Source organism: Populus alba, chromosome 13 (genome assembly GCF_005239225.2).
Source record: "Populus alba chromosome 13, ASM523922v2, whole genome shotgun sequence".
Taxonomy (NCBI): domain Eukaryota; kingdom Viridiplantae; phylum Streptophyta; class Magnoliopsida; order Malpighiales; family Salicaceae; genus Populus; species Populus alba.
In genome coordinates, this window is record NC_133296.1 from 3,605,136 (window position 1) to 3,624,824 (window position 19,689).

General features: G+C 29.6%; 2 protein-coding genes across 2 annotated transcripts; both read left to right on the forward strand.

Annotated features, from left to right (window-relative positions):
* The first annotated feature begins 1,201 nt into the window (after window positions 1-1,201).
* On the forward strand, window positions 1,202-2,585 carry LOC118044068 (deacetoxyvindoline 4-hydroxylase). The gene is made up of 3 exons (XM_035052229.1): window positions 1,202-1,603; window positions 2,040-2,176; window positions 2,360-2,585. Exons 1-3 carry the CDS (start codon window positions 1,202-1,204, stop codon window positions 2,583-2,585), a joined length of 765 nt encoding a protein of 254 aa, XP_034908120.1.
* Window positions 2,586-14,859: 12,274 nt separating this feature from the next.
* LOC118044059 (ethylene-response factor C3) lies at window positions 14,860-15,863 on the forward strand. Its single transcript, XM_035052215.2, has one exon. It carries the CDS (start codon window positions 14,972-14,974, stop codon window positions 15,647-15,649), a length of 678 nt encoding a protein of 225 aa, XP_034908106.1. The 5' UTR covers window positions 14,860-14,971; the 3' UTR covers window positions 15,650-15,863.
* Window positions 15,864-19,689: the final 3,826 nt, after the last annotated feature.

Genomic DNA, 19,689 nt, shown 5'->3' on the forward strand with positions numbered 1-19,689 from the left:
CATCCCAAAAATCCAGATTGGCTTTTCTGACACAAATTTTATAGTCTGCCTGCCTGCCAGCCAGGGTTTACCAATGGACTTCAGAGATTTTGATAGCAACTTTATGACAACATCCACATTTTTAAAGGAATTTTAAAGAGAGCAGATCATGAGAAGTATTATTGGGACAATTGACTTCCAACCTCAACAAGAGTTATATAACTATTTTCTATGGAGGCAAGCCGGCAGCATTCAGTAACAGCTCATAGTTTTAGGTCGGGAATCTAACTCAAACCTCTTGTCATCTAACTGGAAGATTGATTTATTGTTTATTGCTTTTTGTCTCCGTCCTTCCTCTCTCTTATTGTTCCTTTTGTTTGTTTGTGTTGACTTTTTTTCTGTTAGAGGCAAGGGTGTCAATTCCGTTTCGTTTCGTTCGAAATGATCGAAACATTCAACACCAATTCAAAAAACAAAACAAAACAAAACAAGTTTCATCTCATTTTAAATCTCGATTCATTCCGGTTTATTCATCTAAATTTTGACTGGAACGTTCCAGTTTCATTCCACATGTTCCGTTCCACTCTTAAAAAGACATTGAATCAAATTGAACCTTGTTCAATTTAATTAATTGAACCACCTAAGTATAAAAAGCTATTTTTCATTTCTATTTTCAATAACAATGATATTAATAATAATATTGAAAATTATTATTACTATTTTCATTAACAATGATATTAATTTTTTAAAATTAGATTTATCACTAATATATATAGTTTATATTAATGTTGTTTTTTTCATGTTTATACTTTGTAGGAATTTGAGCAAAACAAGGAATGCTTTAGATTTCATTAGCCTTGATAACATTGACCTAACTTTATATTTAAAATATTTGTGTTAAAACATTTTACTTTCATAATATTTTGATATTTTATTTAAGTTGAATTACTTTAAGTTAAAGATCTATTTAATCTTGACTATTTAGAAATATTTTAAATTTTGAACTTATATTTATTTGGCATTGTGTTTGTATAGCATAATTTATAATTAATTTATCTTGAATTTGAATTATGTTTGTATATATGAACAGTACAATCTCGAAACGGCACGCCGAAACATTCTGAAACTAAAATATTCCATTCCAATTGAAAAAACAAAATACTTATCGAAATGGAATTGACAACCTTGGTTAAAGGTCTCTTCTCCTTCGAAACATAACAAAATGCAGTCAGACTTGGTTCAAAATGGATCTGTCTATGATATAGAAAAAGAATTACAGGCTTTTGACGAGTCAAAATCCGGTGTCAAGGGACTTGTAGATGCTAGGATAATTAAAACTCCTCCCTTCTTTGTGGTACCAGAAAGGGAAGTCTCTTGCCAACCAAGTCCAGCCCATTTTCATATTCCTGCCATAGACCTGAAAGGCATTCATGAAGATGGTGTTCGACGTAGAGAAATTGTTGAGCAGATGTGCAATGCTTCAGAGACATGGGGGTTCTTTCAGGTTGTGAATCATGGTATATCAAAAAATGTCATGGAGGGAATGGTTGAGGGAGTGAAGGGATTTCACGAGGAAAAGAATCAAGTGAACATGGAATATTATACAAGGGACACGAAGAAGAAGGTGACTTACACTAGCAATTCTCTCCTTTAGAAGGCAAAAGCAGCAAACTGGAGGGATATTTTCTCATGGCTCCCGATGCTCCAGATTCTGAAGAATATCCAGAAGTCTGCAGGTAATTATTTTCTCTTATTTCCCTAACTCATTTTAATCCACGGTTATGACATAGATCCTTTAATTAAAAACAGTAACTGTGTTAAATTCTGCCGGCTAAGTTTCTGAAGTTTTTAGGCAATAAATTTATAGTAACAAGTATTACTTGTCATTGTGTTTTATGCAAATGCACCAGCTTCTGTAATAAATAGTAGGGCCAGCAAGAACACCTCCCCTGTATTGGAACAGAGCAAAAAAGTCCAAGGCTGAAGAAACGAAGCTGACCTAGCTGACTAGCTCTAGTGTGCGAATGCTTATGAAACTTCTGTTGATTTTGGTTGTGAAGCTGTTGAGTTTCACTTATTGCAGGGAGATAGAAATCAAATATTTAGCATATATAAAGAGGCTGGGAGGAACTCTTCTTGAATTACTATCAGAAGCTCTTGGACTTCTTGACTACCCTTTTGCAAGACCATATTGGCGGCCTCCATGTATTTCACCAAGATCACTGGGTTGATGTCCCTCCAATTGCTGGAGCTTTTGTAGTTATCATCGGTAATTTACCACAGGTAAGAACCATACGGTGGCACTACTTTACAAATCCTGGAACATTTTATGACCTAGAACTTGATTTGTTTGCTTTGACAAGTTATGTTATTGAAACAGCAAGTTCCAGATTTCTGAGAACAGGGTGCTGGCTAATCACATCGGTCCAAAAACATCAGTTGCGAGCTTCTTCGCAATCTATGACTGGATTTGTGCCCCGTTAAAAGAGCTGATATCATATGAAAATCCTCTGTGCAAGGAGGTTCCGCTGAAAGACTACATTATTCAATACAGGTGGAAAGAACGAGATGGTGGCATCTCTACACTTGATCGTTTCAGGTTGTGATTTTGAAAATGAGAACACACTGAAATTACCCTGTTCATTTCATATGATCATCAGAGACCGTTAAAAATTCAGTAAATTTTCCTTCTTGATAACCTGAAGGCTGTCAAAGAACTCTTTTTGGCCACGCTACGATTTGAACTTGTGATTATTTCATATTATCTAGCAAAGTAAAACCCTGAAAGTACTTATATCTGTCGGTGTTCAAATAAGCACTGTTGCAATTGCGTACCTGTACTTAGTGTTTTGTTGTTTATGTGAATTGCAATTACACTCTTGAAGAAAAAGACCCAGTGCAATTTCTGTCTCCACTTTCTTTCTGCAAAAAAATGTATCTATCTTATGAGGGTTATCAGTCTCTCTGGGTACCTCGTCTTTGTACTGCAACAATTTAGTCCTTGTTCTTGAGCTAGAAGCAGAATAGGGTTTTTTTTTTGGAATTTTTGGATGAAGGGTTCAGCCATTTGAACCTTGAGTAGGAATATAGAACCTTGAGTGCTTTATCTTCCTATTTCTGGACTGCAAATAATTCCTTGGAGAGTTTGTCCATCAATTAATTAATTTCATAAATAGCGTTTTATATTTGTTTTTTCAAATATTTTTTTCTTGAAAAATATATTAAAATATTTTTTTATTTTTTTAAATATATTTTTAACATCGGTACATTAATAAAAAAAATTAATTTTAAATAAAAAAAAAATTCAAATTTTCACTACACAGCTTTTGCAACGCTACCTAAATGGAATCAAAAGAGAAAAACATTTCGGCACAATTATTTATTTTATATTCACGTTAATTACATTTTGCAACAAATACCTTAGTTCATATATATTCAAGAAAATATACATTCTCAAAATAAAGTGAAATGCATAGTATATATAAAAAATATTATACCTTAGACAAGTGCATTTCAAATGACAATTAGAAATATTATTTCTCTCAAGTATTTGTTTCATTTTTATAAATGGAGCATTGAGAAAACTAAAGTATTTATTTTATATTTAACTTCAATTAAAAAATAAATATAAATATTTTGTACTAGTAATATAGCAAGATTTATTTGTATACCTCAATTGAAAAATGAAAGTGACAATTGCACAGGAAATTACAGAGAGTTTACAAGTGTAGAGCTAGAAAACTAAAAGAAAACATTAAGTTGCATGGAAGAGAAAACAATTAAACAAATTAAAAGCTTTTAAAGTAAGTATATAAATAAAGCATGTAAGTAATGCAGTAAAAAAAACATTAACATAAAGCATATATCTAAAAAAAATAAAAATAAATTGTAAAAAAAGCAATAATAAAAACTTGAGAAATTATGTATTGATTTTTCATCAGGGGTTGACCAATAAAAATACAACAAGCACGACTCCGTTAAATAATGTTCTAACACCTTGTCATTGGTAGGTGGCTCAATAATAAGAACTTGGGATTAAAAAGAAGTTTGTTTTCCCTGTAATTTTAGGTCCGAGCCTTGAGATTGCTAATATTGATAGTTACTAAAGGCTTACCTGGTCATTAATTTCAGGACCCATGATAATTAATCGAGATGCGTGTAATATGGCTCAAACACCCCACGTGAATAAAATAAAAATAAAAAAAAAATATTCTAACCCCTAAACTTCCTTGTGATACCATCAAGGAAATTAAACCAACCTAAAAGTCAATTTGTATCTAGAAAACATTTATTAATTAGGCTATAGTTAGTAGGAGGATAAAATTAACCATTGTAAAATTTAAGCTAGCCTGGTATAATTTTTGGATGGGGTGATTTTTAAATGGGATGGTTTTTTAGTGGGTAAATTTTACCCTCCAATGGAGAGTAAAATTTAAACTCCAAATTTGTTGTTGTTGTTATTTTGTCTCTCACCTACTTTTTTATTTTAAAATACATATTAAATATCTTTTTCTTTCTCATTAGTCATTATTAATTCTTTAATTATTCTCTCTCTCTTTCTACCAACATTTAACTGTACATTCTTAAAATTCACTTTTACGCTATTAAATACTAAAATATAAGTGATGCATAAAACAAAAAACAACAAAAAAACAATTAAAAACCAGAATTTGATGAACAAAAAGGTTTTAGACATAAACTTTAAAGTTGTAGTTTTATTAAGTCTAATAAATTCTGTCTCTTTAAAAGATTTATAATTCTTTCAAACAGATTAAATAATAAAATCAAAATACTAAAATAAAAAAAATAAAAATATATATGTATATAATCCAGAAAAATAAAAAAATAAAAATAAAAATAGTTCAAACAGAACTCTACTAATACATAAAAACATCTATTAAACAATCCAATTAATCTATTTACAACAAATTCTCATTTGATTGTTCAGATTTTTCAATTTATGTAGGCCTGATTGCATCAATAAAGGTCTAAAACATTTTTATTTATCCAACTGCCATTTTTTTACTTTTTTTTTATTTTTTTTCTATTAAAAAACTCGGGAACATGTTCATTGCCTAAAGTTTTAGATTTTTTTCTTGTCGATGAATCATAAAACTTGTTCAAGTTAATTACTTTACAGAATTACCAATAAAATCATTCTAAAACATCATATCTAAAATAAATTATATTATTATTTATTTTATAATGCAATACCTAGTATATCCTTGTTAAAAACTTGTCTCCACTAACATATGTGTCTGTTTATGGTAAAAGACTAACATGAGATAAGATTATTTGAATCTAGATCAAAAAACAAGACCCAGTCTTCATATTTTAAATTACAAGCATTGGAGGATGATGATTGATTATTGGGATTTATCTCATTTTTCAAAATGATCCCAGAAATCTCTTCGTGCTCAATGGATCTTTGCATGGTCAAGCTAACCCCGACCAAATCTTTTCATAACAAGAAAATTATTCTTAAACAAGCATCCTCATAACCAAAAAAAAAAAAATACAAATAAAGACCAAACAATATCATGAAGTATGTGTTTGCATGCATGTATATTTAAATAAGATGTTGTTACCTCGAAGGTAACTCTATGGATAATTAAGATTGTGGTTTATTTAATAAGGGAAAATTAAATTAAGAGGGTATTACCAAAGATACTTTTAACTCTTAAATCCATATATATTCAAACAAAAAAACATTTAAAAAAGACTGTAAATCATGACTGAGGTTCGGACAGTAGCTTTGAAACGAAGTTTCTCATCTTTTCTAGCTTTTGATCTTGTAGCCTGTAGATATGAGAACTGTAGGAACCTTACGGGTCAGCTTTTGTTACCGACAAATGAATTTGGATTGGCTATTTGACAAGACAACCTTAGCCAAATTATCCAACGGTACTAGGTTATAACCAGCAAGAATTCTATGGGTAAACAACTCTTCTATTATTACTTATTATGACTAAAAATTCAAAAAACTATCCTTTGAAAAAATAGACCGACAAAGAGCTAGAAAGAAGAAAAAATCATTCAATTTAGAGTTTTTAATATTTCTTAGAGTTCAATCACAAGAATTCTAAATATGAAATTAAGTTTGAATCATGACTCCAATATTTCATAATCAATTTCAGATATATATTATGCATTCAAGATACTAGAATAGAATAAATATTTGACCGAATTAAAACTATCTTCATCCAAATAAGACAACAAACCCAATTCCTCGTGCCATCAACAAGATCCATTATAGCAAGTCACAAGTTTATATTTCAGAAATTAAAAAAAAAATCATGAACAAACTACCAAAATAAAATAACATAAAATGAGTTAAAAAAAAAAAATAACTTCACTTTATATTAAAAAAGTACTTCCAATCATCTAATAGGTGGTTCAGTGGTAAAAGTTTGGGACTAAAGAGTTTGTTTTTTCTATGATTTTAAGTTCAATTTTTATGGTTGCTAATATAATGGTCACTGAAGGTTTACATTGTTGTTAATTTTAAAGCTTATAGAATTAATTAAAACACGCGCAAGCAGTTCTTGACATTTATATTAATAAAAACAAAAAAAAAGTGCTTCCTCATCAACAAAGTGAGAAGGTGTTAATAAAATGCTTGAGAAAAAAGGGAAAGAGCTTCCACTGAACTTTCATGCATCACCCATTACCCATAAAATTGAGCTTTTTGACCGAAGTTTTTATAAAGAAGTTTGAAGTTCCAAGAGACTTTCAAAAACTTCTGGAAGTCCCAAATGAATTTCCATCATGTTTCATTGACCAACCTCAGAGGTGACACGTCATTTCAAATCCCATGTTATTTTATTCACACAATCATCACCTTATCTTATATATTATTCATTTATTGACCCTCTTTTGAAACCATAAACCCAGTGGATAACGGATACATCAAGTTGCTTATAAAGTTTACAAGCAATACGAGGGTCATGTTCACACCTCACTTTGCCTCGAGGAACTGTTTTTGGGTTTCTATGGATGGGGTAATTATTATTTTTTAAGATATTTTTTATTTAAAAATATAATAAAATTAAATCATCATCATCATCCAAATATATTTTTAATATTAATATATTAAAACAATATAAAAATATAAAAAAATTAATTTGAAACAAATAAAAAGAGTGAAGATGTGTGTTTGTGTGTGTATAGTTACGCTGATCTCTTAATGTAAATTTATTTTACTGTATGATATGATTCAAATTAGATGTTGGGATTTCAAGATCATCTCGCTTGGGACTAGCTCGATTAATAATGTGTATATATATCTTCTAATTTATAAAATGATGGGATTGTAATATTAAACTTTATATTAGGCACAAAACTTATAATATGAATTAATTTGAACTTTTTATCGAGTCACATTTAATTAACATCTTTCTCTATTGTTCTTATTTTAAAAAGACCAGTCTAGACCGAACCAGGTTTAATAATAACAATCCAAATTATTTTTTTACTGGAGCACGGGATTAATGTGTTAATAATACGCTCCAACTTTAAAATCTGTAATTAATTTACATTATAATACTAAATTAGATTAAAAAAAAAACATTTTGCTTTTGACTAAACTAGCATTGAGATTGCTTAATTTTTGTTCGCTAAAGGTGGCCTACGAATTAATTCCACCTAATTCTCCAATAACAGAAAGAAAATAGAACTCATAATCTGGGATTTTAAAAGCAAGATGCTTTTTTCCAGTAAACTTTAATGCTGCCCCTGTAGATTTATCAATGTTAATTTCACGTCTACCCTTATAGTTTAAAATTCTCAAAGCTAATTTAGTCGAAAGCAGACCAATATTCATTACAATTAGGGAATTAATGACAAATTATATCCTCATAATCCCGCAGAACAGGGAGTATATATATCCAGTTAATTACTAGCAAAATCATCAACTCCCAGGATTGCTCTGTGTTCGATCTAGAAGATGATATAGAAGATGGTTTCATCCAGTAAGTGCAGCACCGAGCAGTCCCACACTTTACCTCTAACCTCCATAGAATAATATCATGGATAAGATTAGTGCCTCATTCCATGGTAGCTCGTCAAGTTAGGCAGGTCGTCGGAGGGGTCAAAACCCACGTCTGAAACCCTCGATCGTTTGTTTTTGTAGCAGAACTTTTTGTAATGATGATATGATTATAGGGAAAGTAATTTGGATCATGGCATTAGGTCACTGTTTGCCCCTGTTAAGTCAAGACTATTTGCACTTAAAATATTAACTGTTGGCATTTTTATATATATGCATAAGTATAATTAATGTTCAGTAGAGATTAGGGTTCACGCATCTAATTCAAGGAATCACATTTGTGTTTGCATAATTAATTATTGTGATAATTTTCTCGTTGCTGGGGAAATGGATTCAATTGGCACGAGGGCTAATTGAAAGCCAAAAAGGAACCTAATTCGTGGCACTTGAGGTGACATGGTTGAAGGTGATATTACGAGTGTTGAAGATAGCTCGACGAGCAATTATTTATCCCTATAAGGCTATAAATGGATTCTTTAGAAATAGGTTGTTTGGTGATGAAGATATTTAGCAATCCATTAAACAGGACAAAAAATCAAAACAAGCTGGTTGGTAAAGCAGAGAGTGTAATATATGCGTTCACATGCTTGCTTCGTCCAAATTCATCATCTATTTTTAGTTGATAACTTGTTTTAAAAATAGATGAATTACTTATTAGACATTTTGTTTGGAAAATAAATCAATATTATATTTTTCTTAAAAGTTAAAATCAAACTTGTAGCGACACCTAGTCACACACAAAGATTAAAAAAAAAAAACAACAAAACAAGGATTTTTTTATAACCATAAACATAATTTACTATTCACTATTTTGCGAATCAAGAGTATTTTTATATTTTTGGTTAGCTTATATGTTTGATTAAGAGTAGTAAAATAATTTAGCATTTAAATAATATTTTTAAATTTAAAAAAGTCACTAGCACATGAAAGCTGTCACAAACTTTAAGCGGCACATGTAGCACCTCTTGTTGGTGAAAAGAAGGTTTTCCCCACATCATTTTATTCAATGCCATCTCATGTTTTATTATGATTGTCGCAATGACATCCAAATATGGCTAGTTCATCACTGGTAATCCTTTTATTTCTTTTTCCTACCTTGATATATACATTATAGTCCTTATTGTTATTAGTATTTCAGATTCAACCCTTTTAATTTTTATTTTTGTATTTTTGTCATTTTTTTTTATTAAAGTTTTATTTGTTTTTAATTTAACACCTATTTTTTTATTTGTATATGTCTTATTTTTTAATTTAGTCCTTCTACTTTTAATTTCTTTTTTTTCCTTTCTCTTTTATTAAAGTTTTTTTTACTTTCAATTTTATCCATTAATTCAAGTTTATGATTTTTTTTTATTTTTTCTATGATGATAATAATGATTTCAATTCATCCATTTTTTTTTGTTATTTTTTTTCTTGGCTCTTTTGTCAAAGTTTTTATAGTTTTTAATTTTATTCATTCAATCAAGTTAATGATTTTTTTTTTTAATAGTAGTAGTAATAGTAGTAATAATGATGATGATAATGATGATGATGATGATAATAGTGATTTTAATTTTTTGAATTGCTATATTTTTAAATTCTTTTGTATAATTACAATTTTTTTTATTTCAATTTATCCTTTAATATTTAATTGATTGATAATCAAACTTCATGATTTTTTCAGATTAAATGCTTTAGACTAATGACTTGGGTCATTTGTATAAGAAGTTAACATAATTTTTTTAAAAAAAAAATTATAATATTCTTTTTATTTTTTTATCGAGTTATTTCAGTCACATGATTTATATCGCGAATTTAGCAAGATATCTCATATTAACTTAGCCCTAATTAAAGTTATTACAGATTTGTTATGATAGGTTTTTATATATTTTTTTATCTTATCTTAATATCCAAGCATTATTTTTACAAAAAAAAAAAAAAAAAATTAATTCTACCTCGCTGCTTCGCTTTGACACCAGAGCTAGTATGTATTAAAATGGGTTGGAACGACTTTTAAGTATTTATAAAACTGAAAGACTATATCTTGCTATTCTAGAAAAATGCTTTACGCTTTCTCAAAGCACAAGGAGAAGAACAAACTTTTTATTAATTCTTCATGCATAAACTCATACCAAAAAGTATACATTACACCATGTGCCGAATATGAGCCACCTTTCAAAACAAAAATAAAATAAGACTTCACATCTTTGAAAGTATTATTAATTATAAGATAAATTTTGTATATTCTGTGCCTGCACGCCTTTGATTCTCTGTTTTTCTTACGCTCAGGGGGGATGAACCAAAGGATTTCCTTAATTATTTTATATTTTATTTGTGCCACCAATGACCAATTCCGCCTAATAGCAGTGTCTTGTTTGTGCTTAATATCTTGGTCAAGCAAAAAAGACATAATACCGCTTGGAGTGTCTACAAAGATAATATACTAGTATTTAATTCAGCAAACCCAAAAGGAGAAAATCATGATTTAAACCCCTTTTTAAAAAAAAAAAAGTATACACAGCTAGGATTCTCAAACTCTTAAAATTTTACAGTTCTAAACTGGTAAAAATAAAATAAAATTGGGGTTTTCAAATTTTAAGGATGTAGCTTTAATTATAGAGAAAAATATGAAACTTTGTTAGTTTCTAAAAAGTCTTTATTTTATAATTCTCTTCTCCAAAAAAAAAAAAGGCTACAGAGTTGTTTAAACATAATAAAAATGTCATAATTAGTAAAATCTTAGTTAAATTGAAAGTCCCAATCTAAATTGAAAAAATAATCCAAACCAAGAAGGAAAATAAAGAAAATTTCAAAGTAGTAACTCCTAGGCTTAATTTAGAGATGAAAACGAAAGCACCTTATAACTTTATTAGGCCTTTACAATAAATCAACAAAACTTTAACTTGATTCAATAGCTAGATAAAGATTATAATAATTTTTTCTAGACTGCATGTTTAAATCATTTGAAACTACTCGAAACATAGAAAATCTTAACAATTAAAAAAGTAATACAATAAAAATAATTATGCCTAGAATAATAAAGAAAGTGTCCCCACATCAATCCCCTTTGCTTGCAAAATACTTGCTTTTAGGTTAATTGTCAGAAATTAAACTTGACCATGCCAAATGAATAAATAATTTGAATATAATATTGTTATCAATTTATATACAAGATACATTATCCTAGATAACTTAAATCTAATTTCAACAAATATGTGTTCATATATAATTTTAAAATCCAATCAAGACTTCTCAAGACCAAAATTAATATCACATGAAATCATCTTTTGAGATGATAGCTACTTCTGTTTACAGGTCTAGTCATTTCTAATAATAATATCTTGATTATTATTTAAATTGGGAATCAATAAAGATTCATTTAACATGTATATAAATGTTTGGACGACACATTCACACTTAATTAAATCCTTTTTTATATTAACTTTAGCCTTCTAAGCAATTCCAACAATTTGTTTTAGTTTTTCATCCATTAGTTTAATCTCAATTTGTTTACTAACTTTAGATTGTTTCTTAGATTTCACCTATATTTCATGTTCTTTTGGTTTTTTAGCATGTTTAATAACTTCAAGTTGTTTTTCTAGTGTCACCTCAATCTTAGAAATTATTGATTCTGGTTTATCAACTCACTTTAACACTACTAAATCTTTAATGCCTTGCCTCTAAATGAGTAAACAACATCTACACTCCAATCTTATCTCGGGTTATTGGTCTTAACCCTCTTGGAAATCATGTAACTTGCCACCCCTCTCCTAAAAGTTGTTATGTTCTATTACCTTATAAAACCCAACATTATACATATGTGCATATCTAAACATTTTTGACATTGTTGAGATAAGTATTGTTCATAACCAAGAGAAAAGAACCTTTGGTGCATCATCTACCTCATATACATTCATTATGTTATAGGATGTCTCCCATTGTTTATTTGTCTACCACTTTCATTTGAAAAAAGTTATGCCCTTCAAATTATATACGACTAGTTTCACAATCTTTTTTTTCATGATACTCACATATTTTCTAACCCTATCATATTCAGCGATCCAATTAAGAAACTCTTTTATGTCCACATCTCCATTGAAGGTGAGGATTTCTAGTCTTGTTTGGAACTCGTCCCCTTGTTGTCTCTTGGGCTATGGTGGTATGTTTTAATCTATAAAAAGCTTTATAGTCTCATCAAGTCTATCTTCTCCAACACCCTCCACATAGACACATGGTTATTGGTCTCATCAAGTCTATCTTTTATCTTTTCAAGCTTTAAAGTTAACTCGTAATTGTTGATAAAAATATAAAATTTTAATAATTTTAAAAAAGTTTTTATTATAAATTTTTTCTCTAAAAAAACAGGTTAAATTTCAATTATTCTAATAGTTGAATTAAAAATTATAATTGTTTTTATAGATTAAGTTTAACTCTCGAAACCTAGAAAATAGAAATTCATAATGTAACAAAATTAATTGTGTCAAAAAAAAAGATAGTACCTTACGTACGTTATTGGTCCTAAACATAACTAAGTTAGAGACCGTTTGGCATTGTATTTGTACATGCGTTTCATCAAATTTTAATTTTTTTTTTTTACTAAAATTGAGTGCGGTTTGTACTTTTTGAATCGTTTTGATGTGCTGATGTCAAAAATAATTTTTAAAAAATAAAAAAAATATCATTTACATGTATTTCGGCACGAAAAACTATTTAAAAAGCAACCGCTATCACACTGTCAAACACGTTCTTAGTCTCTTGATCGGAGCAATACACTGTTAATATTTTTAGATGTGCTTTTAGTTACATTGACAATGAGTGAGATTGGAAGACTTGACCGTAAATGAGGGATGTCTAAAGGGGAAAAAAATTGTCAGGAAACATGAACTGAAAGATTAAATTACAATAAATACAAAAATATAATGATGTAACATTGAGGTCTTTAAATAAAAGGATTAATTAATTTTTTTTATATAAAAAACAAAGATTAAATAATAATTTGCTCAATCATACCAAACGTGAAAGATTTTAAATTAAAGTGGCCGTACGTAGACTGTAGATGACAGAAGGTTCCAAACTCTTCACTCCACACAAGTGATGATGTTATAGGTTCATGCATCATCAAGAAGAAGAGCTAGAAAATAGACATGGCCATTCAATATATATATATATATATATGTTGTAATTATAATTTCTTGCCGTTTGTTTTACTCAATATTAGCAACTTGTAAGTTGTTTTATCTTTATCTATTGAGATCTCACAAGGTTTGCGCCCATCACATAGAAAATTGTTATGGAGTAATTTTTCATACTTCTTAGTATAATATATATTTATCTCATTAACATACTCAAAATGAGTAAAAACAAAAAAGCTCTTCCACTTGTGTGAATTAAAAATTAAGAACTTGATAGATAGAGATAAATAGATATATTTTAAAATGTTTTTGGATGCATGGTTCATAAATATTATTTTAAAAAGGACAAATCTTAACCGAGTTTTATCTCAAGTTGCAGATAAATATAAATTTAATCGTTGATATATTTGTTTTTTTACTAGACTAGAAAAAATATAAACCGTCAAACCCTAAATTATTTTGGAATTGATACCATCCAACTGGAGCATTTTTCAAGTACAAATATTGCTTCTTCTAAAACTATGAGATATGAATCAACAACTAATAATTGGCTACAACATTACACCAAATAGTATTGGAATTAATTTTTATATCTTTATATTCTGGAAACATTTTTAGATGTTTCAGTATTGAAATACAGACGGGCCAATATTAGTAGTTGAAAAAAGATGGCGCAGCCCATTTCCTAATGATTTATCACTTAATAACTTAAAAGTTAGTCAATTATTAAAGAAATAATATATATATATATTATCTTTGTATATATGTATTAAGATTTAGATTTAAGGTCGGATTCTGAGAAATAAAATTCTCATATATAAATGTTAATATTAATCCGGATGTAAATAGTTTATTTTTAGGTATTTGGAAATTTATATTTAATGTATGAAGAATAGTATTAAAATACCTCTAATAATTATAAAACAAAAACAGAAAGCAATTTGAAACGAAATTGACCACCTTCCCATGTCCTCTAGGTCTAAAAATCTCCGAATAAAAAAGAGAAAAAGAGGGTGTTCTTCCTTTTTCGAACAAAAAAGAGTAGATTATTCAGCTTCGAGCACATATATACTCATTAGCTGGGCTAATGATCAGTGTTCTTATTCTGTTTGCTGCAACAAGTGTGAACAAAAAGGAACATTTAGGTGGTGGCTCAGTGATAAAAGCTTGGGATTAAGAGGTTTGCTTCCTCGGTGCTCTCAGGTTCAAGCTCTGGAGTTGCTCATATGATAGCCACTGGAGGCTTACATGATCGTTAACTTCAGGGCCCGTGGGATTAGTCGAAGTGCACGCAAGCTGGCCCGGACATCCACGTTAAACTAAAAAAAATAATAATAATAATGGAAACAGCAAATCGCTAGAAAGGACATAACAAATCGATTAATGGCTGGTGCCATTGCCAGATGGACGTGGCTAAGGTGCCAGGTAGGCAAGCCTTCAAAACACCAAGAACACTGAAATCATCAAGATGATGTCACCATGGATTCTTCTTTGACCTAGCCGCCATGCCCCATTGGCTCTTTGACTCACGTGCATCAACCCATTCATAGGCCACTTTAACGACCAGATTTATTGAAAATGCCCCATAGTAACCATGTTCATGTAATATGTCTTTTTCACCATAGGGCATACCACTTTCCTTCACAAAAAAAAAAAAACAAAAAAAAGCATACCACTTTCCTTTAAAAATAAAGATAACTTGAGGATCTTCCTCTCTTGTGCCTATATAAACTGCCTTGTTTTCAAACATTATGTCCCATGACCAGAGACTAGCTAGCTACCAGAGAAAAACCAGCCATTCAAACACCAAAACAATTCCCACCTCAATCCCTTGATGGATTCTTCATTTTTTCACTACCAAAACTCGCAATTCTCCCCGGAATCGTCTTCTTCCTTCAACTCCCTTGATTCTTCCTCGTGTAACGCACAGAACTTCTACAGCCAACCCCTCCCTTTTAACGAAAATGATTCCCAGGAAATGCTTCTGTTAGGACTCCTCAATGAGGCCCCCATCAACTCTTTTGATACCACGTCATCTACCAATTCCAACTACGATGAGGTAAGTTCAAGAGCTGATTATCAACGGGAACAACCCCGAGAAATCTCTTACAGAGGGGTTAGAAGGCGGCCCTGGGGCAAGTACGCCGCCGAGATAAGGGATTCGACAAGAAACGGTGTGAGAGTTTGGCTAGGAACATTCGATACTGCCGAGGCGGCGGCCTTGGCTTATGATCAAGCTGCATTTGCAATGAGAGGTTCAATGGCAGTACTAAATTTTCCTGCCCAGAAAGTCTACGAGTCACTCAAAGAAAAGGGCTATGGCTTCCAAGAAGGACAGTCACCGATTTTAGCAATGAAGAAAAGACATTCAATGAACAGGAAAGCCGAGAGCAGGAAGAGGAAAGAGAAAGAAATGAGAAGGGAAACGGAAAACGTCGTCGTGCTAGAGGATCTAGGGGCTGAATATTTGGAGGAACTGCTAGCCATTTCAGAGAGTGCTAGTCCTTGGTGAATTAGCTAGTGTCTACAAGCTTTCGTTTTGCTCACCTCCTCTTCTTTTCGTCCTAGGAAGTGTTAGTTTGGAGGTGGAGTAAGGATTCTATCCTCCAATTCTACTCCATGATCATCACTATCACTTAACCAACGGTTCATTGGCCAATTGTGTCTATTTTTTGTATTTTTAATCATTTCACTTTAGATGATGAAGATAATTACCACTTTTTTTTGGTTGGATAATGTCTTTTTGTGTGCACTTGATATTTTTAAAGATAATGAGAAGAAGAAAGATTGAAGTCTTAATTATCATTATCATCCGCAACAAAAGTAATTATTATGTGGGGCTCTAGCTAGCTCTGGGATTTAGTCACGAAGACAAGGGGACAATATTTCTTTCTCCCGTATTTGTTTATTTTAGTGGATTAATTAAAATATATTAAAAGGCTCTGGCATGCAAATTTTTTTTTTTTTATTTTTTATTAGATTATTATGGTATCGTCACTCGGGTCGTGAGCAAATTAACCAAAAAAATTTTTAGCATCCTTTTTAATTAATTAAAAATTATATTTTATAATTTGTTTCAGTTTACGTTTTATGATGTTATCTTGGTTCTTATGACTTGAATTATGAATTTGATTGATTATTAGTGATTTTTTAAAAAAACAATTAATTATTTTTTTAATTTCACTAATTAATATTGAGTTGATTGAGTTGATTTTTATAATTTGTTTTAATTAGTTTGCTATGAAGTTATTCTAATCTCATAACTCAGGTTTGATAGGTTAATCTAAGTTGAATTAACTTATTTTTTTCAGTTGAGTTTTATTTTTAAATTCATTATTAAACACTGAGTTGATTAAAAATTAGATTCAGTAAGTTTTTTTAAAAAATAATTATTTCTATAAAGTTATTAGAATCTCATTATTAATCTAGGTAATGGATTTGACTGGTTAACTCAAGTTGACATGAGTCAATCTAATATATTTTTATTTTAATTTTTAATAAAAAATATTATCTTAATTTTTTTAATTAAACTATATTTTTATTAGTTATTTAAATTATTTTTAAACTTACACGTTCACGAGATCATTTTAAACTTGCACATCTTATGAATCCCTGTATAGTTTTATTTTTCTTCTACTAAAAATTACATTCACAATATCTATATATTTTTTTTATTTTTTATGTAAAAAAAATGCGATACGGTCCCTAGAGAAGCGTGTAGGATCATCTATTGTTATCCTACTGCACATCGATAGTGATAGCTGGTGGCAGGGATTGCTTGGTTGATATGTGCAATAATTTGATAGGAGAAAAGGTCGCCATACGTTTATATAATTTGTTTGAAGTCAAACTTTGATTTTCTGTTAAAAGTTCTTACAAGGCACAGAGGCAAATGGAATGCTGAGCTGGCTTTATTAGTGACTCGGGTTCACACGTCAATTCATTTGTTGCTGCCTTCATTAGCTCGTAAATTTCTAGTTCAATTGACATCAATTATTTATTTTTTATATATAAAAAGAAAGTTTCTTAGGTATAAATCTCTTATGTTTTAGTTATTTTATTTTTTACCTTGTTTTTGAAAATAAAATTAAAATGGATAATACTTTTTATTCTATACTAATTAAAAAATAATAAAAATAAATTATGTTGATTTTGTAAAATATTCTCAAGATAAAATGATTTCATTTCTTGATGGTTCTTTGCTGTCATTTCTCACAATAGGCGTCGAAGCAGGAAAAAAAATGATGTATTTTTTGCAATATTTTATTCTAATACATGGATATCTGGTGTGCAGGGCTAAGGTATATTAACGAATATTTTTTAAAATAATTTTTTGTTTAATAATACATAAAATAATATTTTTTTTATTTTTTAAAATTTATTTTTAACATTAAAATATTAAAATAATAAAAAAATTAATTTTAAACTGTTTATTTAAAAAAAAATTAACAAACACAAAGCGAACGAGCTTCGTTGCTTAAACATCATTTTGCTAAAAATATATTTCAATTTGGTTAATTCTCTTGAAAGTTTTCTATAATAAAATAAAAGTTAAAGAAGAGAATGCATCATCGGAGAAAGAACATTCTTTCTTCTAAATATTAAAACACCCCAAAACAATAACTTCTAACACTTCAATCTCGGATCAAAATCCTTGGAGGTAAACAACCACAAACACTCAGAGCTGCTCTAAAGTTTGGTCTTTTATTTTTTTTCTCTCTCTTTCTTTTGGGAGGTGACTTCCCTCCATCTCCTTCGCCTATTAGGGGTGATGGGATCCTTGCTCTTTGCTTGACAGATCTGCTTTCTCCAGGAGATCTGATAGGTAAGAGGTTTGGTACGGAAAGAATTCCCTCATTTTGTTTTTTGCTTTTTAACTTCTTGTTGATTTAGGGGTGGTAATTTGTTGTGTATGGTAATGTAAGTGGGTGTCAAGATGGTGGCTTGGGATTGATGGTGGATGTTTTACAACAAATATGAAGCCTTCTTGGACGAGTACTGATTATTTTTTGGAAAGAAGTTGTTTTTTTTTTATAACCCTAGGTGTTCGGACTAGCTTACGCGCACCACAACTAATTTCAGGGGCTACTGAACATCCTGCAAGCCCAGTAGGCAGGTAAGGCACCGCGGGAGTGACAGACTGATACTCTTGAGGATCGAACCTAGGACGTTCGCAAAAACAAGCCTTACAGTTGACCAATGGGCTAGACCCTCAAATATAAAAGAAATTGTTATTTGTTCGAGATGGTGATGGTTTGCTCGATTCCAGTGTGTGGTGAGAGTAGGTGGAGAATGTTGAGTTGTTTTTTTTGTTTTTTTCACTAAAAAAATTAAAATAACGAAGTACAGAAAATTATTTAGAATACTTAGGTTAGAGAATCACGGATAATATATGCAGCTTGTGAGTCTGTGTTATTTACTATTCTCTCAAATTCAAAACAATGGACTAATACAATTTATAATAAAGAGAGAGAGAGGAGAGAGAAAAATAAATAAAAAAAGAAAAAAGAGAAAGAGAAAGAACATGGAGACCCTAAAATTCTAATGATAATATTATTGGTATTGTTTAAATGATATTAATAAGATAAATTTCACAAAACAAAATCAAAATTAATAATCAAAGTAGGTCATATTAGTCATATATTTAGCCATTTAGTATTTATTTATATTCAAATAGCTCTTGTAACTTACTTTAGTCATCATTAATAACTTTCCTTGAAATCGTTGGATTTAATTTTCCAAGATTTTTTCAACATAGTGTAATAATTGGAGCTTTAATATGTTTTGTGGTCTTTTTCTTCATTTTTTTTTATTATAAATTATGTTGGTTTATTTTTAGCATATGAGAAGGTCTTATATATATATATATATTTATATATATTTACAAATATTATTTGCAAATCTTTAAATTATGTTATTTTTTAAAATATTTATATAATGTGTTATTTTATCTAGTTTTTTTTTTAAGTATTATAGTACAAAAATACTCGAGAATGATTACAAACTTAGTTATTAAATTTGTCCTTGCAAAAATAGTAATCTGGAGTTTCATCTGTTGAGTTTTAAATTAAACTTGGAAAAGACATTTGTAAGGCAAAAACCAGTTGACCGGGGTTTTTATTAGCTTAATTCACCTATTAAATCCATTTTAATTTTCAAACAAAATGTTGAAAGAAGAGAACGAGGACGAGAGACAATAGCATATAAAAACAATCTATAGAATAGGGGTTTTACTATAATTTTTTTTTTATAAAACTATTAATTGGTAATACTTATTTATCTATTTATTTCAATGAATGTTTATATATATATACACACACACACTTAATTTTTTTTATTAAGGTATCTCACTTTCATGACATGAATTATAGATTTGTTATTAAGTTATCTTACTTTTATATTTGATGGATTAATCCATGTCATGAAAATGAGATAACTTTTTATGATCCATGCCACGAAAGTGAGATAACTTAATAACAAATTATCTCATTTTCATGATATGGATTAATCCATTAAATCTATGATCCATGTCACGAAAGTGAGATATATCTT